The sequence below is a fragment of the Heterodontus francisci genome, chromosome 7 (genome assembly GCF_036365525.1).
Source record: "Heterodontus francisci isolate sHetFra1 chromosome 7, sHetFra1.hap1, whole genome shotgun sequence".
In the NCBI taxonomy this organism is placed as follows: Eukaryota; Metazoa; Chordata; class Chondrichthyes; order Heterodontiformes; family Heterodontidae; genus Heterodontus; species Heterodontus francisci.
In genome coordinates, this window is record NC_090377.1 from 97,246,024 (window position 1) to 97,272,998 (window position 26,975).

Consider the following 26,975-nt stretch of genomic DNA (forward strand, 5'->3'; position numbering starts at 1 on the left):
GCTCTGGCGAACGCTGGCAACTGACTCCCACGACTTGTGATCAATGTCACACGATTTCATGTCGCGTTTGCAGACGTCTTTATAACGGAGACATGGACGGCCGGTGGGTCTGATACCAGTGGCGAGCTCGCTGTACAATGTGTCTTTGGGGATCCTGCCATCTTCCATGCGGCTCACATGGCCAAGCCATCTCAAGCGCCGCTGACTCAGTAGTGTGTATAAGCTGGGGGTGTTGGCCGCTTCAAGGACTTCTGTGTTGGAGATATAGTCCTGCCACCTGATGCCAAGTATTCTCCGAAGGCAGCGAAGATGGAATGAATTGAGACGTCGCTCTTGGCTGGCATACGTTGTCCAGGCCTCGCTGCCGTAGAGCAAGGTACTGAGGACACAGGCCTGATACACTCGGACTTTTGTGTTCCGTGTCAGTGCGCCATTTTCCCACACTCTCTTGGCCAGTCTGGACATAGCAGTGGAAGCCTTACCCATGCGCTTGTTGATTTCTGCATCTAGAGACAGGTTACTGGTGATAGTTGAGCCTAGGTAGGTGAACTCTTGAACCACTTCCAGAGCGTGGTCGCCAATATTGATGGATGGAGCATTTCTGACATCCTGCCCCATGATGTTCGTTTTCTTGAGGCTGATGGTTAGGCCAAATTCATTGCAGGCAGACGCAAACCTGTCGATGAGACTCTGCAGGCATTCTTCAGTGTGAGATGTCAAAGCAGCATCGTCAGCAAAGAGGAGTTCTCTGATGAGGACTTTCCGTACTTTGGACTTCGCTCTTAGACGGGCAAGGTTGAACAACCTGCCCCCTGATCTTGTGTGGAGGAAAATTCCTTCTTCAGAGGATTTGAACGCATGTGAAAGCAGCAGGGAGAAGAAAATCCCAAAAAGTGTGGGTGCGAGAACACAGCCCTGTTTCACACCACTCAGGATAGGAAAGGGCTCTGATGAGGAGCCACCATGTTGAATTGTGCCTTTCATATTGTCATGGAATGAGGTGATGATACTTAGTAGCTTTGGTGGACATCCGATCTTTTCTAGTAGTCTGAAGAGACCACGTCTGCTGACGAGGTCAAAGGCTTTGGTGAGATCAATGAAAGCAATGTAGAGGGGCATCTGTTGTTCACGGCATTTCTCCTGTATCTGACGAAGGGAGAACAGCATGTCAATAGTCGATCTCTCTGCACGAAAGCCACACTGTGCCTCAGGGTAGACGCGCTCGGCCAGCTTCTGGAGCCTGTTCAGAGCGACTCGAGCAAAGACTTTCCCCACTATGCTGAGCAGGGAGATTCCACGGTAGTTGTTGCAGTCACCGCGGTCACCTTTGTTTTTATAGAGGGTGATGATGTTGGCATCGCGCATGTCCTGGGGTACTGCTCCCTCGTCCCAGCACAGGCATAGCAGTTCATGTAGTGCTGAGAGTATAGCAGGCTTGGCACTCTTGATTATTTCAGGGGTAATGCTGTCCTTCCCAGGGGCTTTTCCGCTGGCTAGGGAATCAATGGCATCACTGAGTTCCGATTTGGTTGGCTGTATGTCCAGCTCATCCATGACTGGTAGAGGCTGGGCTGCATTGAGGGCAGTCTCAGTGACAGCATTCTCCCTGGAGTACAGTTCTAGGTAGTGCTCAACCCAGCGGTCCATCTGTTTGCGTTGGTCAGTGATTATGTCCCCCGATTTAGATTTGAGGGGGGTGATCTTCTTGATGGTTGGCCCAAGAGCTCTCTTCATGCCATCATACATTCCTCTGATGTTTCCGGTGTCTGAGGCCAGCTGAATATGGCTGCATAGGTGTTGCCAGTAGTCGTTTGCGCAACGCCTAGCTGTTCTTTGTGCAGTACTTCTGGCTGCTTTAAGTGCTGCGGATGTTAAATCGCTGGGGGCTTTCTTGTAGTTCAAAAGTGCAATGCGCTTAGCGGCTATGACAGGTTCCAGCTCTTCATTATGAGATTGAAACCAGTCTGCATTTCTCTTCGCACTTTTGCCGTAGGTGGTCAAAGCTGACTCATAGATGGCGTCTCTGATGTGGGCCCACTTGGTCTCAGCATCCCCTGTGGGAGTGTTTTGAAGGGCTGTTACAAGTGAATTTAGAAATTTTTGTAACAGCTGTGGGTGAGAAATTACACATTACTAGATCTAAAATAGCCTGCTCCTGGGTAGGTTCTGCAACGTCCCTGATGCACTCTACAAATTCGTCTTCCATATTACCTTTCACAATCTGATTTGTCCAGTCAATATGCAGATTAAAATCACCCACGATAATTGTAGCATCCTTCTTACACGCCTCTATTATTTCCCAATTTATACTTTGAACCACAGTGAGGCAACTCTTCGGGGGGCCTTTAGACGACTCCCAAGAATGTGACTTCTTCTCCTTGCTATTCCTTATTTCCACCCAAACTGATCCCACATCACGATCAATTGCACCTATAACACTACTCACCACCGCACTGATACCTTCCTTTATCAATAAAGCTACCTCATTGCCTTTTCCTTTTTGCCTATTATTCCAGAACGTTGAATACCCTTGAATGTTGCGTTCCCAGTCTTGGTCACCCTGCAACCACATCTCTGTAATAGTTATCAAGTCATATTCATTTCTTTCTATTTGTGCAATCAACTCATCTATCTTGTTACAAATGCTGCGTGCATTCAGATAAAGAGTCTTAAGCTTTGACTTTTTACCATTATTACTCATTCTGGTTCTAATTTCTGCTGTACTCTTCTGCTTATATTTTCTGCCCCTTCCTGTCACACTTTGATTGCCGTTTGCCTCTTCACTACCCTGCACCTCTGTTCTCTCGTTTCTTTTTGATTTTTTAAACTTCCCTTCAATTGAACCCTCACCCCCATTAATTAGTTTAAAGTTCTATCTACAACCCTTGTTATATGATTCGCCAGGACACTGGTCCCAGCATGACTCAAATGAAGCCTGTCCCAACGGAACAGCTCTCTCCTTCCCCAGTACTGGTGCAAGTGCCCCATGAATCGGAACCCATTTCTCCCACACCAATCTTTGAGCCACGTATTTACCGCTCTAATCTTATTTACCCGAAGCCAATTTGCACATGGCTCAGGTAGTAATCCGGAGATTACCACCTTTGGGGTTCTGCTTTTTAATTTAGCACTGAGCTGCTCATAGTCCCTCAGCAGAACCTCTTTCCTAGTCCTACCTATGTCGTTGGTATCTACGTGGACCACGACAACTGGATCCTTTCCCTCCCACTCCAAGTTCCTCTCCAGCCCAGAAGAGATGTCCTTAACCTTGGCACCAGGTAGGCAACACAGCCTTCCGGACTCCCTGTCTTTGCTGCAGAGACAGTATCTATTCCCCTAACTATGCTATCCCCTATTACTACTACATTTCTCTTTTCTCCCCACTCTGAACCATGGTGCTGTGGTCAGTTTGCTCATTCTCCCTGTGGTCTGTGCCCTCGTCCACACTGGGAGCAAGAACCTCGTACCTATTGGATAAGGGCACTGGCTGAGGCTCCTCCAAAGTTAAATTCTGGATCCCCATACCTGCCTCACTTGCAGTCACACCCTCCTGTCCCTGACCATGGTCCAAATTTTATGTAATTAATCTAAGGGGTGTGACTGTCTCCTTAAACACAGTGTCCAGGTAACTCTCCCCCTCATTGTTGTGTCGCAGTGTCCGCAGCTCGGACTCCAGCTCATCAACTCTGAGCCGAAAGTCCTCGAGCAGCCAACATTTGCTGCAGATGTGGCCACCGTGGATTGCACCGGCGTCCACCAGCTCCCACATACTCCAGTTGCCCAGCCATCTCTATTCTATTTAATTAATTAATTTGGATGTTAAATATTTGGATGTTTGATGCTACGTTTGATTTAAATTAAATTAAAAGTACCTGTTTAAACAATCAATTGTAATTAATACTTCTAGTCCTGCTCTGTGTTTATATCCTTATTATAACACTTACTGTTACACTACCACGGTTGAAAAAATTTTAATTACCCAGCTCTTAATTTGAACCAATACCCTGCCTGCTGGTCCCTCTCTCTCTATATATACAGTAAATTATAAAATCCGCCTTAATTTTTTTTATACTAATGAATCGATCAAGTCTAATTTTATATTTGATTAACTTAGATTAAATTAAAGTTTACCGATATACTCACCCGTTTCCTTGCGCCCTCTGTTGATTGTGACATCACTTTTCGATTTTGGATTTGCATCTGAAACTCTCTCTCCTCTCCTACTGCTTCTCTCCGAATCTCCGAGGTTCTGGCGCGCTTTTTGAATGCTCTCCTCTCACCCTGCTTCTCTCTGAATCTCCGAGGTTCTGCCGTGCTTTTTAAATGCTCGCCTCTCCCGCTGTTTCTCTCCGAATCTCCGAGGTTCTGGCGCGCTTTATGAATGCTCTCCTCTCCCGCTGCTTCTCTCCGAATCTCCGAGGTTCTGGTGCACTTTTTGAATGCTCTCCTCTCCTGCTGCTTCTCTCCGAATCTCCGAGGTTCTGGCATGCTTTTTGAATGCTCTCCTTTCCTGCTGCTTCTCTCCAGAACTGCTTGAGGTCGCTCTTGAAGACCATCTGCAGTTGCCTCAATTCGAGGCCAACAGCCTTCTATCATTCATGCTGCAACCACTGAGAAAACACCTCAGAGAGGCAAAGGCATACAGAAGACAGGCACTAAGGGAATGCATAAGGATAATTATTTTTGCATGCATTATGTCTCGATTGAATTTATAAGTTTGGATTGGAATGTATATTTTCTTTTTTTATTTATTCTTTCATGGGATATGGGCATTGCTGGCTAGGCCAGCATTTATTGTCCATCCCTAATTGCCCTTGAGAAAGTGGTGTAAGCCGTCTTCTTGAACCATTGCAGTCCATGTGGTGTAGTACACCCACAGTGCTGTTAGGAAGGGAGTTCCAGGATTTTGACCCAGCAACAGTGAAGTAACAGCAATATAGTTCCAAATCAGGATGGTGTGTGGCTTGGAGGAGAACTTGCAGGTGGTGGTGCTTTCATGCATCGACTGTCTTTGTCCTTCTAAGTGGTAGAGGTCCCGAGTTTGGAAGGTGCTATTGAAGGAGCCATGGTGAATTGCTGCAGTGTATCTTGTAGATGGTACACACTGCTGCTACTGTGCAGCGGTGGTGGAGGGAATGAATGTTGAAGATGGTGGCTGGGGTGCCAATCAAACAGGCTGCTTTGTCCTGGATGGTGTCAAGCTCCTTGTGCGTTGTTGGAGCTGCACTCATCCAGGCAAGTGGGGAGTATTCTATCACACTCCTGACTTGTGCCTTGTAGATGGTGGAGGGGAGTCAGAAGATGAGTTACTCGCCGCTGAATTCCCAGCCTCTGATCTTCTCTTGTAGCCACAGTACTTATATGGCTGGTTCAGTTCAATTTCTGGTCAATGGTAACCCCCAGGATGTTGATAGCGGAAGAATTCAGCAATGGTAATACTACTGAATGTCAAGGGGAGATGGTTGGATTCTCTCTTGGTGGAGATGGTCATTGCCTGGCACTTGTGTCGCACAAATGTTATTTGCCACTTATCAGCCCAAGCCTGAACGTTGTCCAGCTCTTGTTGCACACGGACACGGACTGCTTCAGTATCTGAGGAGTCGCGAATGGTGCTGAACATTGTGCGAGCATCAGCGAACTTCCCCACTTCTGATCTTCTGATGGAGGGAAGGTCATTGATGAAGCAGCTGAAGTTGGTTGGACCCAGGACACTACCCTGAGGAACTCCTGCAGTGATGTCCTGGGACTGAGATGACTGACCTCCAACAACCACAACCATCTTACTTTGTGCTAGATATGACTCGAACCAGTGGAGAGTTTTCCCCGATTCCCACTGACTCCAGTTTAGCTAGACTCCTTGTTGCCACACTCGCTCAAATGCTGCCTTGATATCAAGGGCAGTCTCTCACCACACCTCTTGAGTTCAGCTCTTTTGTCCATGGTTGGACCAAGGCTGTAATGAGGTCAGGAAATGGCAGAACCCAAACTTAGCATCATTGAACACGTTATTGCTGAACGAGTGCCGCTTGATATCATGGTTGACGACACCTTCCATCACTTTGCTGATAATTGGGAATATACTGATGGGGCAGTGATTGGCTGGGTTGGATCTGTCCTGCTTTTTATGTACAGGACATAACAGGGCAATTTTCAACATTGTTGGGTAGATGCCAGTGTTGTAGCTGTACTGGAACAGCTTGGCTAGGGGCGTAGCCAGTTCTGGAGCACAAGTCTTTAGTACTATTGCCAGAATGTTGTCAGGGCCCATAGCCTGTGCAGTATCCAGTGCCTTCAGCCGTTTCTTGATATCTCGTGGAGTGAATCAGATTGGCTGAAGACTGACATCTGTGATGCTGGGGACCTCATCCACTTGGCACTTCTGGCTGAAGATGGTTGCGAATGCTTCCGCCTTGCCTTTTGCACTGATGTGCTGGGCTCCCCCATCATTGAGGATGGGGATATTTGTGGAGCCTCCTCTTCCTGTTAGTTGTTTTAATTGTCCATTAGCATTCACAACTGGATGCAGCAGGAATGCAGATCTTAGATCTGATCTATTGGTTGTGGGATTGCTTAACTCTGTCTATTGCATACTGCTTCCACTGTTTGGCATGCATGTAGTCCTGTGTTATAGCTTCACCAGGTTGACACCTTGTTTTAAGTATGCCTGGTGCTGCTCCTGGCATGCTCTCCTGCACTCTTCATTGAACCAGGGTTGATCCCGCGGCTTGACGCTAACAGTAGAGTGGGGGATATGCCGGGCCATGAGGTTACAGATTGTGGTTGAATACAATTCTGCTGCTGCTGATAGCCCACAGCGCCTCATTGATGCCCAGTTTTGAATTGCTAGATCTGTTCAAAATCGATCCCATTTAGCACGGTGGTAGTGCCATACTACACAATGGAGGGTATTCTCAATGTGGAGACGGGACTTCATCTTCCTACCTATACCGTCATCGACAGATGCATTTGCGACAGGTAGATTGGTGAGGACGAGCCCAAGTAGGTTTTTTCCTCTTGTTGGCTCCCTCACCACCTGCTGCAGATCCAGTCTAACAGCTGTGTCCTGTAGGAGTTGGCCAGCTCGGTCAGTAATGGTGCTACCAAGCCACTTGGTAATGGACATTGAAGGCCCCCACCCCAGAGTACAGTCTATGCCCTTGTCACCCTCAGTTGTTCTTCCAAGTGGTGTTCAACATGGAGGACTCCCACGGCAACTCCCTCACGACAGTATACCACTGTGCCGTCACCTGTGGTGGGTATGTCCAGTCCAGGAATGGTGATAGTGGTGTCTGGGCCATTGTAGGGTATGATTCCATGAGTATGACTTTGTCAGGCTGTTGCATGACTAGTCTGTGGGACAGCTCTCCCAATTTTAGCACAAGCCCCCAGTAAGGAGGACTTTGCAGGGTTGACAGGACTGGGTGTGCCGTTGTCGTTTCTGGTGCCTAGGTTCATGCCAGGTGGTCCGTCCAGTTTCAATCCTTTTTTTTTTAGACTTTTCTCTAGCGGTTTGATACAACTGAGTGGCTTGCTTGGCCATTTCAGAGGGCATTTAAGAGTCAACCACATTGCTGTGGGTCTGAAGTCACATGTAGGCCAGACCAGGTAAGGATGGCTGATTTCTTTCCCTGAAGGACATTAGTGAACCAGATGGGTTCTTACAACAATCAACAATGGTTTCATGATTACCATTACTGAGACATGGCTTTCCTTAAATTCCAGATTTATTAATTGAATTTAAATTACACAAGTTGCCATGGTGTGATTTGAACCGTGTCCCTACAGCATTAGCCTGGGCCTCTGGATTGCTAGTCCAGTGACATTATAACTATGCCACCACCTCCCCTCCTCTGGTGGTTTTTATTTTTGTGTTGTTGGAAAGAGGAGAATGTGATGGTCAGTGATAGAGGAAAGATAAGGAGCATGGGATGGTGAATGAATGAAGAGTTGTAGTTGAGGTTACTGGTATTGTTTCTGCATTATTTAATCACGTACAGCCTGGTCAGAAAGCGGCTGACGATGTGATATCCTGCCTTTTTCTTCCTGTTCCTCTATTTCTGCTTGCACTTCTTCCTCCTCCTCTTCCTTATGCTCCTGCTCCATACTTGATAGGTGATGGAACAAAAATCTTGGTACCAGGTCAGCTGAGTATCACAGGGCTCCTTCAGTGGTCCAGGTAGTGAAAATGTTGCTTCAGGATGACAGATGTGTGCTCGATAATGCTCCTTGTGACAGCACGGCTCTTGTTGTAGGCCTGCTGTGCTTGTGAGCATGGGTTCCTAACCAGAGTCATGAACCATGTCTCAGTGGATAATCTGTCACCCTTGCCACCCAGTAGCCAGACTTTGACTTGACGTGGTGAGTCAAGTACAGGTGGCACAGAGGACTGACGTAGAATGATGGAACTGTAACAGCTACTAGGATAACGGGTATTCATCAGCTTGATGCGCTGCCTGTGGTCACACACAAGCTGCACATTAAAGGAGTTGAATCCCTTTTTGTTCATGAAAATGGTCAAGTTCGCATGAAGCATACACAAGGCAAGATGTATACAGTCTATGGCACCCTGCGCCAAGGAGAAGCTGGCAATCCATGCACACCATTGTGCCCACTTTCCCTGCTCGTCTCTGGCAAGAGGGAATGAGCTGTAGTTATCTCTGTGTGTAGAGAGCCTCAGTGACCTCTCTTATGTAGCAGAGTATTGCAAACTGTGAAATGTTGCTCATTTCTCCAGTAGTAGCTTTAAAGGAGTCAGATGCATAAAAGGTAAGAGCCACAGTAACCTTGACAGTCACCAGCAATGCTATCTTTGCCCTATTTTGAGATTGCAGTTGTGGTTGCAGCAGTTGGCAGATTTCAGTCACAATCTCTTCATAAGGTCAAAAGATCATAAGAAATAGGAGCAGGAGTAGGCCATTTGGCCCCTTGAGCCTGCGCTGCCATTCAATAAGATCATGGCTGATCTAATTGAGGCCTTTAACTCGATTTTCCTGCCTGCCTCCAATAACTCTTGACTCCCTCGTAGATCAAAAACCTGTCTAACAGCCTCCTGCTGAGAACATTTCTCTCCCTCTTGCTCCTCCACCCTCTTCTAGAAGCGTGTCCTGCTCTACATGGCCTCTTTTCATTCTCCCAATCATACTCAATTCCCAGAGGAAGCTCCATCAGGCTATCCATGTACAGAAACATCGTGTTTCAGCACAGGCCTTTAAAGCCCTAAAAAAGTAATTCAGCACCAGCCAGATCACTCCCTGGAAACTATTCAAACTTTATGCAAGTGTAGGAAAGTTCCAAAAACTCATACAATTGCACCAGCAGCCATAAAAAATCATCCAGCAACTAAGTAGTTCATGATCTCTTTAAATAGCGATGGTGGCGGAGGGTCCTTCATGCTGTTTAGTTGAGCTGTTTGAGGTTAAGACAGTGCGCAGGCTGGAGCATGGCTTTTAAAAATAGCAGTACCAGTGTCAAATCAGCATTGCACAGTGATTGATGTCATGATCTGCCTGCCCTGCATGCTGCCAGTAGTTGTTAAGTGTGTGTGTCAAACTCCTTTTTACCAAGATGACAGTCAGCGCATTTCCAGTTGAAAGTGTGCGCAAGCATCCTGGATCCCATTTTCGAGCATTAGGAGGCTATGTGGTGCCTAAAAAAGGCGTTACACAGCCCAGCTATTCCCCCAAGTGTAACTATCAGTCAGTGGAAATGACCATGGCAAGATATTCCACTTTGATATCTAAGTGCTGATATCTATTAAAAGCAATAACAATCTGAGGGGACTAGGAACTCAGATCAAGAAGTTTGACATGAAAATAATAGATTATATTTTGAAGCCAGAAGTTCATGGCAATTACTGACATTATAAGCAGTGCTGATGGAAGCACAAAATAAAATGGAAACACTGATAGATTAAGAGAATGGACAAAATAATGGCACATGTGAGGTCATCCACTTTGGACCTAAAAAGGATAGAACAGGGTACTTTCTAAATGGGGAAAAGCTATAAACAGTGGAGGTCCAAAGAAACATGGGGAGTCCAGGTACATAGTTCATTAAAATATCATGAACTGGCACAGAAAATAATCAAAAAGGTTCATGGAATTCTGGCCTATATATTTAGAAGACAAGAATACAAGGGGTAGAAGTCATGCTTCAGCTACACAAAGCCCTGGTTACACCACACCTGGGAGTACTGTGAGGAGTTCTGGATACATTGGCGTTGGACACAATGCAACTGAGATCTACTAGAATGAGACGTGGACTCCAAAATTACAAGGAGAGATTACACAAACTAGAGTTGTATTCCCTGTAATTCAGAAGATTAAGGGTAATTTGATTAAAGTTTTCAATATAAGGGGAACAGATAGGATAGATAGAGAGAAACTATTTCATGGGGTGGGCTGTCTAGGACTAGGGGACATAGTCTAAAAATTACAGCCAGACCTTTCAGGAGTGAAATTAGGAAACATTTCTACACTAAAAGAATGGAAGAACTTTAGAACTCACTTCTGCAAACAGCAATTGATGTTAGATTAATTGTTGATTTAAATCTGAGATTGATAAATTTTTGTTAACCAAAGATATTAAGGGATATGGAGCAAACGCAGGTTTATAGAGTTAGGTTGCAGATCAGCCATGATCTCATTGAATGGCAGAACAGGCTCGAGGGGCTAACTGGCCTACTCCTGTTTCTATGTTCCTATTTACTATGTGCAAAAAAGTGAGAACTAGTAGGAATAAACAAACTTTGAAGAAAAAAATTACAGACATTTTGTCAAACCTTTACAAAATCAACATGATTTAAGGATAAAAAATTGAATTCTGAAAGGGAACTTGCATTTGTATACTGCCTTATCATACCTTCAGAATATCCCAAAGTACTGCACAACCAATGGAGTACTTTTGAAATTCAGTAACTATTATTATATAGACAAGACAGTGAAGTAGTGCTAGTTACAAAATAAACTGATGCTGGGAACAATTGAAAAAAATCAAAAGTTACAATACCAATATGAGGACTCGTGTGCATTGAGAATTAGAGAAAACTATGTATATGCAAAGCACCAAAGTCTGAAAGGCACAGTATCCTAAAATTCCCCACAATATGAACAATGGTCTGTCAATATTATGTAGAGATAAAATGAGAAAAAAAAAGTAAATTTGATACATTGTGCTAAGAAATGTGATTTATAAATTGTTATATTTAAAAATATACCTGAGGGCACTTACCAGAATCACTAATGGTCCAATACGTATCATTGCCTTCAATTCCTTCTCAATGGTGCACAGAAAACATGTTTGAAACTCATCTAAACAGTTTCAGTGGTCTTTGAATGGATGCTCCACTGCTCGTCGCTCCATCAGCTTGGTGACCTGTTGTGTGGGCTTTTTCTGGGCATCACTGAAACACTTTCTAACATCTGCCCAGTTCTTTTATTGCAAGAGATCACATTCGATCATTTTACAACTTTGATCCTTTGCCTGTTCACAGGATCCTACAAGGTATTAATCTTTCAATTTAGCCAGGGGGTGCTACTTTACATTAAATCAATTGTCACCCCATACGCACATACACATTTATCTTCTTCAATAGCAGAATATTTTAAAAGCAGTTTCCTAATGCAGTAACTCTTAGACAATTACCCTCAAACTAATAAAAGTATTGTACACATCATAGATTTCACAGTACTGCTGTAAATTTTGATAAAATATATATTTACCCTTCATTGTTTCCCAGGCTATGAATGAATCAACCAATGACATTCCACTTTTATAATAAGATGTTGTGATTTCCAACCAATCTGCTTCTAGGGTACAGATGGTACGGCCCTTCCTTGTTACTCTGAGAGATATATTGCCTTCATGGTAGGACCATCCACTGACGTCTTCATCAGAAACATTGAAAACTGCGAACAGTTTTAAATCTAGAATGACAATTTATATACTGTCAGAATACTGGAAAAAGTAGAATAAAAAATGAATATAGCAAATAAACAGCACCACAATTCAAAAGGTAATTTAGTCATAGAGTAGGTAACTTTGACTTAACTCACCCACTGAGAAACTGATGGCATTGGTTTACCGCCTGCTTTACAATCCGACTTTGTGCTTTACGTTAGAAAGGGCAACTGATCCATTCCCATCAGTGGGGGCCAGGGGTTTAAAACAGGTGACCCCATCAGTGTGGGAGAGGGTTGTAAAATGGGCGGCTGATCCAATCCCGTCGGTTTGGGAGAGGGCTGTAAAATGGGCAGCTGATCCAATCCCATCAATTTCCCACTGGATGGGTTAAGCTAAACTTACCCCTTTTAAAGATTTTTTTCAGAATTGGAAGTGGATGTGCAGAGACCAATAATGTATTGTTTCCCCAAGCTTCTTACTTCTGTTTCTTTTTATAACTTTGGTGAGGCTAAAAATCTCAGTTCCCTTGCTGTGAATTTTCTAAAGCCTGAGAATACAGGCAGATGACCAACTTCCGAACTACTCCCTATGCCATTCTGAGCTGAACCAAAAGGTAAAATATAACAGCAAATTGGTAATGACTCTCCATTCTTCCCCATTGGCCTCTGATCAACAATGTTTTACACTTCCATTGATCAGTAATTCACCAGCATGGGATACTGAACATGGGTTCCACCAGATCGAAGATATCGGTGCTCCAAAGCACATTGCTACCCTTCTTCATCAGTTCAGTCAATAGAGAACATGAGTCAGTTGTCAGTTGGTTGTTTCTAAGTGACGTCTAAGGTGCATCTGAACCTGGGGAGAATGCTCCTTCACTGTAAGGTGCTTCATCTGGAAGCCTGGTTGACAATAAAGCAAACTCATCTCAGGCACTAATTGGTGCAGTCAAATGTCAGGAAGCTCAAGTACTTGAGTGTGTGACCTTGTGAAACAAGTGTTCTTATTGGCATGTTGTACTGTCCATAGTAATATTTCTATAGTAATAATATCTTCCATTGGTTAGAAAATTGGAGTGGATTCTGTTACGGTGCAAGATGGACACAAATGATACTTGTAAGATGGCCATTGTAAATTGCCCCTAGTGTAGGTAGGTGGTAGGAGAATGGTGGGGATGTGGTAGAGAATATGGAGTTAATGTAGGATTAGTATAAATGGGTGGTTGTTGGTTGGCACAGACTCGGTGGGCCGAAGGGCCTGTTTCAGTGCTGTATCTTAAAATAAGAATTAAAAATAAAAATAAGAATTAAGTAAAGTTGCTTATTTTTAAGGGGCACGTGATGTTTTTAAAAGTTTAGTTTATAGTCATAATTTCTCAACACTCCTTCCTTGCTGAGACAGTATTTTATGGCTGCTGTAACAAATGTTCTTACTCATAAAATATAATTCAAATCTTTGAAATATAAGTCAATTTTCCATCCTCATAGATTTTAGTGCCGTCTGGGTCTGGGAGGATTCTCCACAGGATCAGATACAACTCAAACTGCACTATAATCTAGCCTGCGGTACACATGTGCCCAAAATTAAAAACAGTTTGTTATTGCTCTGCTTCCACTTAACAAGGGTGGCTCATGTCACTTTTATAGGACTCTGGATTGAGAGTAGTTCTTTCATGTTCTATTTCATATTGTTGATGGACATGCAGCATAGAAGATGTTTCATTATAAAGAAACTGGAGTAAATTTAGGATTTCCTATATTTCAGTATCTGACCACATGAATATGTAACTTGCAAATAAATACCACTTTTAACCAGAACATTGACACTTATGAAGGAAAGTGATTTTAAAAAAAATAAATAAGACAAACCTTCCTTTGGTTGAACAGAAAGGCAGCTTTCTTTTCCAATTCCTTTTTCTCTCCTATGCAAAAGATCTTCCTCTGGAGCTTTTGCATTCTCTAAAACAGTGATTTTATTGCACCAATGTTCTCCTTCCACTGCAAATTCCACAGGCCTTTTGGTCAAAGTCCCCTCACTGCATTTTATATAGTTATCATCAGTATTATGCTTTATTTGATCTGGCAATTTAAAGTAGACACCCTGTTCCAAATCTACGTCTAGTTCTCTTGATAATTTTGTACCATTGCAGTCCTTTGACTGGGAACTGAGTTGATTTAAAAATCCGATGAACTTCATTCCTTTCTTGGCTGAATCATTCACCTAAAATTCAACAACACAGAATTAAAAGTTGTATTTGTCAATTTCAAAACACACATTTTCTCTTATTTTTAAAAATTGTTGGGCAGCAATATGCAGCAGGTTGTGGTTCTCTGAAGAGGGTAATGGGCAGAAATCACAGGTCACTCTGAAACAGGGAATTTCAGGAAAGGGCCCCATTGTCATGTGGCGCACTCATTGTACAGTGCCCTAGGGTCATTGTGTCAAGTACATCTCCAAGAAGATGGCTTAGCTCCTTCTATGGCTCCTTACTGAATCATTGCCTGTTTAAGAAGACCTCTTCTGATACATCCTGGAGGGAACAGCGTAGTCTGTAGATTCTGGTAGAAGGGTAATTCTTGGTTTTCCTTTTCCTTTGGTGCAGCCTTATCTGCTGTGGCTCTCTCATGCCCTGAGGGATGGGCAGAGTGGGCAAGGAATAGACAGGGTGGTGGGGGCGGGGGGTAGAGGGGGGTGGGTGGGGAAGGAAGGGGTGGCAGGGTGGTGGAGGACAGGGTGCCAGCGTTCACTTCCATCAGAATTTTGTGTGCATTTTAGAATGCTTAATTCTGGTATACCTGATCACATATACTAAATTTATGACCTCCTACGTCTGCACCAACACACTGCCTCCCAAACAAATTAGGAAATACTGTCATTTAGTTCAACTAAGTGAAATAGATCTTTTCTGGATGCAACTGTGAAAAATATGTTTGTCTAGCCATTAGTCATTACTGATATGTATGCAGTAGATTATTCCTCACACACCATAATATGCAAGAGCGACTACATTGCAAACATGAAGGCTGAAACGTTAAAGTTCCACAGAACAAGCAAAAATTATCTCACTAATCAGACTCAAAATTGATCAATTGTATACACACACGCAGTATATACACAGGTGCTCCTCGATGGCCTGATTCACTGATACAGTGTTCATTGTTTGCCTTTACTCATGAACTCCATGGACTCATTATCGACTCCGATAATGATTCAACAGGCCTCACTAAGCGAGCATTATGAGAGAGTACCTTGTCTAACAATCCCTTCACATCATCACTGGAGAGTGCTTGATTGTTTACAGACCATTCTTCAACAACTAGCTTGCAGTGTCTTTGTTCTTCTTGTTCTGATTTCTTTACACTGTATTGAAGTAAAATAAACAGAAACTATATAAGAGTAATAATACTTTTAGCTTTATAAGGAATAAGATTTTCTGTGGATATTTAGAGGAAATAACTAAATGCTGGCTGTTCACATTAGAATTGATGTAACCATAAAATATCCCACAGTCTGAGTTAGTTTCTGTTTAGTAAAAGTCATTGTACCATGAAGTGAAAGAAAGAACATTTTCAGCTAATTCTTTTAAAGTTTTGGATCAGATCAATTTGCTTTTCTCTATAGTCAAATAGTTTTATTTTTCCTAATTCACCTATAGACTCTTCAGCCTTAAAGCTCCACTGTTATAAAATTAAACACTTAAGAGGAATTAAGAGAATAAGGTTAGGGAGCTGAAATTCTATCAGTCTCTTTCCATAACTCCAGCAGTGGGCTGCTGCAATCCTAGTTGGTGGAAATGTCTATGGGATTACAAATATATGGCCTGGATTTTGCGGTCAGTGATGAAGGGCAGTGCTTGCTGCTGACTTTGAAAAAAGCAGCTCACATATATTGAGCGGACTCCAGAGAGTCAATTTCCTCTATCCAACATGACGGTGGCAGTGGTGTAGTGGTATTGTCACTGGACTAGTAACCCAGAGTATTTCTCGAGGGACATGGATTCGAATCCCACCACAGTAGAATGTGGAATTTGAATTCAGTTAACAAATCTGGAATTAAAAGCAAGTCTAATGATGGCCATGAAACCATTGTCGATTGTTGTAAAAACCATCTGGTTCACTAATGTCCTTTAGGGAAGGAAATCTGCTGTCCTTACCTGATCTGGCCTACATGTGACTCCAGACCCACAACAATGTGGCTGACTCTTAAATGCCCTCTGAAATGGCCGAGCAAGCCACTCAGTTATATCTCACCGCTACGAAGTCAATAGAACAGAATGAAACCGGACGGACCACCCGGCATCGACCTAGGCACCGGAAACGACAACGGCAAACCCAGCCTTGTCGACCCTGCAATGTCCTCTTTACTAACATCTGGGAGCTTGTGCCAAAGTTAGGAGAGTTGTCCCACAGACTAGTCAAGCAACAGCCTGACATAGTCATACTCACAGAATTATACCTTACAATCTCCCAGACACTGCCATCACCATCTCCGGGTAATTCCTGTCCCACCGCCGGGACTGACCCAGCAGAGGTGGCGGCACAGTGGTATACAGTCAGGAGGGAGTTGCCCTGGGAGCCCTCAACAAGTCTCATGGCATCAGGTCAAACATGGGCAAGCAAACCTCCTGCTGATTACCACCTACTGCCCTCCCTCAGCTGATGAATCAGTACTCCTCCATGTTGATCACCTCTTGGAGGAAGCACTGAAGGTGGCAAGGGGGCAGTATGTACTCTGGGTGGGGAATTTCAATGTTCATCACCAAGAGTGGCTCAGTAGCACCACTACTGACCCAGCTGGCCGAGTCCTAAAGGATATAGCTGCTAGACTGGATATGCGGCAGGTGGTGAGGGAACCAACAAGAGGGAAAAATATACTTGACCTCGTCCTCACCAATCTGCCTGCTGCAGATGCATCTGTCCATGACAGTATTGGTAGGAGTGACCACCGCACAGTCCTTGTGGGGACGAAGTCCCGCCTTCACATTGAGGATACCCTCCATCGTGTTGTGTGGCACTACCACCATACTAAATGGGGCAGATTTCGAACAGATCTAGCATCCATGAGGCGCTGTGGGCCATCAGCAGCAGCAGAATTGTACTCAACTGCAATCTGTAACCTCATGGCCTGGCATATTCCCCACTCTACGATTACCACCAAGTCAGGAAACCAACCCTGGTTCAATGAAGAGTGCAGGAGGGCATGCCAGGAGCAGCACCAGACATACTTCAAAATGAGGTGTCAACCTGATGAAGCTACCACACAGGACTACTTGCATGCCAAACTGCGTAAGCAGCATGCGATAGCCAGAGCTAAGCGATCCCATAATCAACGGATCAGATCTAAGCTCTGAAAGTCCTGCCAGATCCAGCCGTGAACGGTGGTGGGCAATTAAACGACTAACTGTTGTTTAATATCCCTATCCTCAATGATGGGGGAGCCCAGCACATCAGTGCGAAAGATAAGGCTGAAGGATTTGCAACAATCTTCAGCCAGAAGTGCTGAGTGGATGATCCATCTTGGCCTCCTCCTGAAGTCCCCAGCATCACAGATGCCAGACTTCAGCCAATTCGATTCACTCTATGTGATATCAAGAAATGACTGAAGGCACTAGATACTGCAAAGGCTACGGGACCTGACAATATTCCATCAATATTACTGAAGACCTGCGCTCCAGAACTTGCCATGCCCCTAGCCAAGCTGTTCCAGTGCAGCTACAACACTGGCATCTATCTACCCAGCAATGTGGAAAATTGCCCAGGTTTGTCCTGTATACAAAAAGCAGGACAAGTCCAACCCAGCCACTTACCGCCCTATCAGTCTACTCTCAATCAGCAATAAAGTGAAGGAAGGTGTCATCGACATTGCTATCAAGCGGCACTTGCTTAGCAATAACCTGCTCAGTGATGCTCAGTTTGGGTTACGCCAGGGCCACTCAGCTCCTGACCTCATTACAGCCTTGGTTCAAACATGGGCAAACGAACTGAATTCAAGAAGTGAGGTGAGAGTGACTGCCCTTGACATCAAGGCAGCAATTGTTTGCCTATGGCATCAAGGAGCCCTAGCAAATCTGAAGTTAATGAGAATCAGGGGGAAAACTCTCTGCTGGTTGGAGTCATACCTAGCGCAAAGGAAGATGGTTGTGGTTGTTGGAAGTCAATCATCTGAGCTCCAGGACATCACTGCAGGAGTTCCTCAGGGTAGTGTCCTAGGCCCAACCATCATCAGCTGCTTCATCAATGACCTTCCTTCAATCATAAGGCCAGAAGTGGGGATGTTCACTGATGATTGCACAATGTTCAGCACCATTCGCGACTCCTCAGATACTGAAACAGTCCGTGTAGAAATGCAGCAAGAGCTGTACAATATCCAGGCTTGGGCTGATAAGTGGCAAGTAACATTCGCGCCACACAAATGCCAGGCAATGACCATCTCCAACGAGAGAATCTAACCATCTCCCCTTGACATTCAATGGCATTATGATTGTTGAATCCCCCACTATCAACATCCTAGGGGTTACCATCGACCAGAAAATGAACTGGAGTAGCCATATAAATACTGTGGCTACAAGAGCAGGTCAGAGGCTAGGAATCCTGCGGCGAGTAACTCAACTCCTGACTCCCCAAAGCCTGTTCACCATCTACAAGGCACAAGTCAGGAGTGTGACGGTATACCCTCCACTGGCCTGGATGCGTGTAGCTCCAACAACGCTCAAGAAGCTTGACATCATCCAGGACAAAGCAGCCCGCTTGATTGGCATCCCATCCACAAACATTCACTCCCTCCACCACCGAAGCACAGTGGCAGCAATGTGTACCATCTACAAGATGCACTGCAGCAATGCACCAAGGCTCCTTCGACAGCACTTTCCAAACCCGCGACCTCTACCAACTAGAAGGACAAGGGCAGCAAATGCATGGGAACACCACCACCTGCAATTTCCCCTCCAAGTCACACACCATCCTGACTTGGAACTATATCGCCGTTCCTTCACTGTCTCTTGGTCAAAATCCTGGAATTCCCCTCCTAACGCACTGTAGGTGTACCTACCTCACATGGAACAAAGAACAAAGAAAATTACAGCACAGGAACAGGCCCTTCGGCTCTCCAAGCCTACGCCGATCCAAATCCTCTATCTAAACCCGTCGCCTATTATCTAAGGGTCTGTATCTCTTTACTTCCTGCCCATTCATGTATCTGTCTAGATACATCTTAAAAGAAGCTATCGCGCCCGCGTCTACCACCTCCGCTGGCAATGCTTCCATGCACCCACCACCTTCTGCGTAAAGAACATTCCACGCATATCCCCCCTAAACTTTTCCCCTTTCACTTTGAACTCATGTCCCCTTGTAATTGAAACCCCCACTCTGGGGAAAAAGCTTCTTGCTATCCACCCTGTCTATACCTCTCATGATTTTGTACACCTCAATCAGGTCCCCCCTCAACCTCCATCTTTCTAATGAAAATAATCCTAATCTACTCAACCTCTCTTCATAGCTAGCGCCCTCCATACCAGGCAACATCATGGTGAACCTCCTCTGCACCCTCTCCAAAGCATCCACATCCTTTTGGTAATGTGGCGACCAGAACTGCACGCAGTATTCCAAATGTGGCCGAACCAAAGTCCTATACAACTGTAACATGACCTGCCAACTTTTGTACTCAATACCCCGTCCGATGAAGGAAAGCATGCCGTATGCCTTCTTGACCACTCTACTGACCTGCGTTGCCACCTTCAGGGAACAATGGACCTGAACACCCAAATCTCTCTGCACATCAATTTTCCCCAGGACTTTTCCATTTACTGTATAGTTCATTCTTGAATTGGATCTTCCAAAATGCATCACCTCGCATTTGCCCTGATTGAACTCCATCTGCCATTTCTCTGCCCAACTCTCCAGTCTATCTATATTCTGCTGTATTCTCTGACAGTCCCCTTCACTATCTGCTACTCCACCAATCTTAGTGTCGTCTGCAAACTTGCTAATCAGACCTCCTATACTTTCCTCCAAATCATTTATGTATATCACAAACAACAGTGGTCCCAGCACGAATCCCTGTGGAACACCACTGGTCACACGTCTCCATTTTGAGAAACTCCCTTCCACTGCTACTCTCTGTCTCCTGTTGCCCAGCCAGTTCTTTATCCATCTAGCTAGTACACCTTGGACCCCATGTGCCTTCACTTTCTCCATCAGCCTACCATGGGGAACCTTATCAAACGCCTTACTGAAGTCCATGTATACGACATCTAGAGCCCTTCCCTCATCAATCAACTTTGTCACTTCCTCAAAGAATTCTATTAAGTTGGTAAGACATGACCTTCCCTGCACAAAACCATGTTGCCTATCACTGATAAGCCCATTTTCTTCCAGATGGGAATAGATCCTATCCCTCAGTATCTTCTCCAGCAGCTTCCCTACCACTGACGTCAGGCTCACCGGTCTATAATTACCTGGATTTGCCCTGCTACCCTTCTTAAACAAGGGGACAACATTAGCAATTCTCCAGTCCTCCGGGACCTCACCCGTGTTTAAGGATGTTGCAAAGATATCTGTTAAGGCCCCAGCTATTTCCTCTCTCTCTTCCCTCAGTAACCTGGGATAGATCCCATCCGGACCTGGGGACTTGTCCAACTTAATGCCTTTTAGAATACCCAACACTTCCTCCCTCCTTATGCCGACTTGACCTAGAGTAATCAAACATCTGTCCCTAACCTCAACATCCGTCATGTCCCTCTCCTCGGTGAATACCGATGCAAAGTACTCGTTTAGAATCTCACCCATTTTCTCTGACTCCACGCATAACTTTCCTCCTTTGTCCTTGAGTGGGCCAATCCTTTCTCTAGTTACCCTCTTGCTCCTTATATATGAATAAAAGGCTTTGGGATTTTCCTTAACCCTGTTTGCTAAAGATATTTCATGACCCCTTTTAGCCCTAATAATTCCTCGTTTCAGATTGCGCCTACAATCCTGATATTCTTTTAAAGCTTCGTCTTTCTTCAGCCACCTCGACCTTATGTATGCTTCCTTTTTCCTCTTAGCTAGTCTCACAATTTCACCTGTCATCCATGGTTCCCTAATCTTGCTATTTCTACCCCTCATTTTCACAGGAACATGTCTCTCCTGCACACTAATCAACCTCTCTTTAAATGCCTCCCACATATCACATGTGGATTTACCTTCAAACAGCTGCTCCCAATCTACATTCCCCAGCTCCTGCCGAATTTTGGTATAGTTGGCCTTGCCCCAATTTAGCACTCTTCCTTTAGGACCACTCTCATCTTTGTCCATGAGTATTCTAAAACTTACGGAATTGTGATCACTATTTCCAAAGTAGTCCCCTACTGAAACGTCAACCACCTGACCCGGCTCATTCCCCAACACCAGGTCCAGTATGGCCCCTTCCCGAGTTGGACTATTTGCATACTGCTCTAGAAAACCCTCCTGGATGCTCCTTACAAATTCAGCTTCATCTAGACCTCTAACACTAAGTGAATCCCAGTCAATGTTGGGAAAATTAAAATCTCCTATCACCACCACCCTGTTGCTCCTACAGCTTTCCATAATCTGTTTACATATTTGTACCTCTATCTCACGCTCGCTGTTGGGAGGCCTGTAGTACAGCCCCAACATTGTTACCGCACCCTTCCTATTTCTGAGTTCTGCCCATATTGCCTCACAGCTCGAGTCCTCCATAGTGCCTTCCTTCAGCACAGCTGTGATATCCTCTTTGACCAGTAATGCAACTCCTCCACCCCTTTTACCTCCCTCTCTATCCCGCCTGAAGCATCGGTATCCTGGGATATTTAGTTGCCAATCATGCCCTTCCCTTAACCAAGTTTCAGTAATAGCAATAACATCATACTCCCAGGTACTAATCCAGGACTGCAGGACTGCAGCGGTTCAAGAAGCCAGCTCACCACCATCTTCTGAAGGGTGATTAGGGATGGGCAATAAATGCTGGCCTAGCCAACGACGCCCACGTCCCATGAATGAATAAAAAAGAATTTTGAATCTGGCGCCACTATAGGAATCTGTGGCATCCAGCAGCAGTGAAGTAATCAAGGAGGCTGATCTGGCAACCGGATTGAAGAATTCTCAGACAGTAAAAGAGGAAGCAAAAATCTCAGATTATGTTTCATTTTTCTAACCATTTTACAGACAGCAAAATAAAGATTGGTACATACATATGGGGTTAAGGTAGAAGCTGAAATATCTTAAATGAACTTTAAAAAATAAAATTAAAAATTATTTGTAAGATTTAAAAAAACATGCAATTTTAAAAATATATTATGAAGGAATGATACTTCACACTTGTAAAATTAGTTTTTCAGGGTCAGTGAGGGTGTTCAATTATGACTTAATGTGCTGTTGAAAACTCAGTTACACCTCATTCAACAAAGCTTAACATTTTTAGTGGTTTTTATAGCAAGAATACTGCATAAAAAGTTGAAGTTCACATCAAATCAATGATTTAGTGTGGATTTCATATTTGCAAAGACTGTACAACACATCCTGTGGAGAATCTGAGCATCACTGACAGCATTGTCCAGATTGCCACGTTTAATTGTGCATGTACAGATGCCAGAAGCTGCTATCAGTTTCATAGTCATAGAGTGATACAGCACTGAAACAGGCCCTTCGGCCCACCAAGTCTGTGCCGACCATCAACCATCCATTTATACTAATCCTACATTAATCCCATGTTCCCTACCACATCCCCACCTTCCCTCAATTCTCCTACCACCTACCTACACTGGGGGCAATTTACAATGGCCAATTTACCTATCAACCTGCAAGTCTTTGGCTGTGGGAGGAAACCGGAGCACCCGGCAGAAACCCACACGGTCACAGGGAGAACTTGCAAACTCCACACAGGCAGTACCCAGAATGGAACCCAGGTCACTGGAGCTGTGAGGCTGCAGTGCTAACCACTGTGCCGCCCTTTCGCCATCATTACAAATGCAAAATCCAGAACATCAATGTTTTATAATCGGTTCTGGTTGTTCTGTAATGCAAAGCGACTGGAGGAATTAAGCCCACCAAATTAAATTCTGTGCCAACATTTGATTATCTGTAGTACTAAATAGTAGATGTCTGCTGAGTAATTGTACATGCAAAGTCGATTTCCTGTATTGGGTGTCGGGAGTTTTCTCCTGAAATTGGTGCTTGTGGCTAAAATACTGTCACTGTAGCTACACCTATGGCTAGTCAGCAGTTTCTGTTGGACAGTACTGCTAAGAAGCTGTTTTTTAAGTGCTTACTGTATGTTACGACTGAGGTGAGAGGAGTGCACTTTAATTCAGCCCAACTGCTCCAAAGCTCACAACATATATTTAAATTTTCCCACTTACCGAAACAGTCAATCAGATACTCTATTTGTTCCCAGAATAAAGCACACCGGACGTCGATGGTGGGCACTGAGGAAATGGCTTATTACCTGCACCAGATTCCACCCCCCCTCCCCCCCCCCTTTACCCCCCTTCCACCCCCCCCCACCCCCGTCCCCTTCCCTGCTCCACCCTCTCAGCTCACCCCCTCACAACCCCGTCCCAGCCCGCCCCCCCCCCGCACCATCTTCACCCCGCACCCCCTTCCCCTGCACCCCCCCCCCACCCCCTCCCTCTACCCCTCCCCCTTGCATCCCCTCCTCCCACCGGCACCATCCTACACCTGTGTAGGGGCCCCAACAACCCCACTGCCTTGTGGGCGTCTCGGGAGAGACCAAGGCTAAGGGAGTAAACCCTAACAGAAAATCCGGAGCGGAACCCCGTAGGCGGTCATGTGTCACCTTTGGCATGTTTCCGGCAGTTCCTGCAGCCATACTGGTGCCAAACGTCGTGTCCTGCACTCCTTTGGACCCCACCAGAAAGGCCGAGAGGGGGGTTTTGACGACTGGGCAACTCTCAACCTCCATAAATTTGCCCAGGCATGCGCCATGGAGAGGTCACTCCATAGTTGCCTCACAGCGACTGAAACAACACGGAAGGCAGCAGTTACGGGTTATAAGTCCAGATAAATTGGCGTAGAAACTGGGCGCCACGGGTTGCCTTTGTCGGTGGGAGAGGTCATTGCACCTCACTGGACAGCTACCGCCCGCCTCAAACCGGGCAGCCCCCGGTCAATAAGGTTCTGTCCCGCCACAGTCTGCCTGCTTCAATGGGTGCTTGGAGCTCAGGGTCATTGCCCGAAAGGTGGACTGATACACCGCACCAAACAACATGAAAAAAGGAAAGAAGGTACCAGCCCTTCGCTTTGCAAGCTGGAACGTCAGAACTATGTGTCCTGGCCTGTCGGAAGACCTTACACAAATCAACGATTCTCGGAAGACCGCCATCATTAACAACGAGCTCAGTAGACTCAATGTGGACATTGCAGCACTTCAGGAGACTCGCCTCCCCGCGAGTGGCTCTCTAGCAGAGCAAGACTACACCTTCTTCTGGCAGGGCAGGGATCCTGAAGAACCAAGACAGCATGGAGTGGGCTTCGCCATCAGAAACTCCTTGCTCAGCATGATAGAGCCTCCCTCAAATGGCTCGGAACGCATACTGTCCATCCGACTGCTCACCACCTCTGGTCCAGTACACCTACTCAGCATCTATGCTCCAACACTCTGTTCCGCACCTGAAGCTAAAGACCAGTTCTATGAACAACTCCATAACATCATTAGCAGCATCCCCAACACCGAACACCTATTCCTGCTGGGGGACTTTAATGCCAGGGTTGGGGCCGACCATGACTCATGGCCCTCCTGCCTTGGGCGCTATGGCGTTGGAAGGATGAATGAGAACGGGCAGAGACTGCTTGAGTTGTGTACCTATCATAACCTCTGCATCACCAACTCGTTCTTTCACACTAAACCCTGTCACCAGGTTTCATGGAGGCACCCAAGATCACGTCGTTGGCACCAGCTAGACCTCATTGTCACAAGGCGAGCCGCCTTAAACAGTGTTCAAATCACACGCAGCTTCCACAGTGCGGACTGCGACACCGACCACTCCCTGGTGTGCAGCAAGGTTAGACTCAGACCAAAGAAGTTGCATCATTCCAAGCAGAAGGGCCACCCGCGCATCAACACGAGCAGAATTTCTCACCCACAGCTGTTACAAAAATTTCTAAATTCACTTGTAACAGCCCTTCAAAACACTCCCACAGGGGATGCTGAGACCAAGTGGGCCCACATCAGAGACGCCATCTATGAGTCAGCTTTGACCACCTACGGCAAAAGTGCGAAGAGAAATGCAGACTGGTTTCAATCTCATAATGAAGAGCTGGAACCTGTCATAGCCGCTAAGCGCATTGCACTTTTGAACTACAAGAAAGCCCCCAGCGATTTAACATCCGCAGCACTTAAAGCAGCCAGAAGTACTGCACAAAGAACAGCTAGGCGTTGCGCAAACGACTACTGGCAACACCTATGCAGCCATATTCAGCTGGCCTCAGACACCGGAAACATCAGAGGAATGTATGATGGCATGAAGAGAGCTCTTGGGCCAACCATCAAGAAGATCACCCCCCTCAAATCTAAATCGGGGGACATAATCACTGACCAACGCAAACAGATGGACCGCTGGGTTGAGCACTACCTAGAACTGTACTCCAGGGAGAATGCTGTCACTGAGACTGCCCTCAATGCAGCCCAGCCTCTACCAGTCATGGATGAGCTGGACATACAGCCAACCAAATCGGAACTCAGTGATGCCATTGATTCCCTAGCCAGCGGAAAAGCCCCTGGGAAGGACAGCATTACCCCTGAAATAATCAAGAGTGCCAAGCCTGCTATACTCTCAGCACTACATGAACTGCTATGCCTGTGCTGGGACGAGGGAGCAGTACCCCAGGACATGCGCGATGCCAACATCATCACCCTCTATAAAAACAAAGGTGACCGCGGTGACTGCAACAACTACCGTGGAATCTCCCTGCTCAGCATAGTGGGGAAAGTCTTTGCTCGAGTCGCTCTGAACAGGCTCCAGAAGCTGGCCGAGCGCGTCTACCCTGAGGCACAGTGTGGCTTTCGTGCAGAGAGATCGACTATTGACATGCTGTTCTCCCTTCGTCAGATACAGGAGAAATGCCGTGAACAACAGATGCCCCTCTACATTGCTTTCATTGATCTCACCAAAGCCTTTGACCTCGTCAGCAGACGTGGTCTCTTCAGACTACTAGAAAAGATCGGATGTCCACCAAAGCTACTAAGTATCATCACCTCATTCCATGACAATATGAAAGGCACAATTCAACATGGTGGCTCCTCATCAGAGCCCTTTCCTATCCTGAGTGGTGTGAAACAGGGCTGTGTTCTCGCACCCACACTTTTTGGGATTTTCTTCTCCCTGCTGCTTTCACATGCGTTCAAATCCTCTGAAGAAGGAATTTTCCTCCACACAAGATCAGGGGGCAGGTTGTTCAACCTTGCCCGTCTAAGAGCGAAGTCCAAAGTACGGAAAGTCCTCATCAGAGAACTCCTCTTTGCTGACGATGCTGCTTTAACATCTCACACTGAAGAATGCCTGCAGAGTCTCATCGACAGGTTTGCGTCTGCCTGCAATGAATTTGGCCTAACCATCAGCCTCAAGAAAACGAACATCATGGGGCAGGATGTCAGAAATGCTCCATCCATCAATATTGGCGACCACGCTCTGGAAGTGGTTCAAGAGTTCACCTACATAGGCTCAACTATCACCAGTAACCTGTCTCTAGATGCAGAAATCAACAAGCGCATGGGTAAGGCTTCCACTGCTATGTCCAGACTGGCCAAGAGAGTGTGGGAAAATGGCGCACTGACACGGAACACAAAAGTCCGAGTGTATCAGGCCTGTGTCCTCAGTACCTTGCTCTACGGCAGCGAGGCCTGGACAACGTATGCCAGCCAAGAGCGACGTCTCAATTCATTCCATCTTCGCTGCCTTCGGAGAATACTTGGCATCAGGTGGCAGGACTATATCTCCAACACAGAAGTCCTTGAAGCGGCCAACATCCCCAGCTTATACACACTACTGAGTCAGCGGCGCTTGAGATGGCTTGGCCATGTGAGCCGCATGGAAGATGGCAGGATCCCCAAAGACACATTGT

At 45.6% G+C, this 26,975-nt stretch overlaps 1 protein-coding gene across 3 annotated transcripts in view; it reads right to left on the bottom strand.

Moving 5' to 3' along the window:
* Positions 1-26,975, bottom strand: part of rftn2 (raftlin family member 2) — a 112,669-nt gene that overhangs the window by 48,061 nt on the left and 37,633 nt on the right. For all 3 annotated transcript variants that reach the window (XM_068034602.1, XM_068034601.1, XM_068034599.1), the window contains 3 exons: positions 15,150-15,261; positions 13,770-14,121; positions 11,721-11,924 (listed from right to left, as the gene is read on the bottom strand). In XM_068034602.1, the coding sequence (XP_067890703.1) occupies positions 11,721-11,924; positions 13,770-14,121; positions 15,150-15,261 (668 nt within the window). The remainder of the gene's footprint in view (positions 1-11,720; positions 11,925-13,769; positions 14,122-15,149; positions 15,262-26,975) is intronic.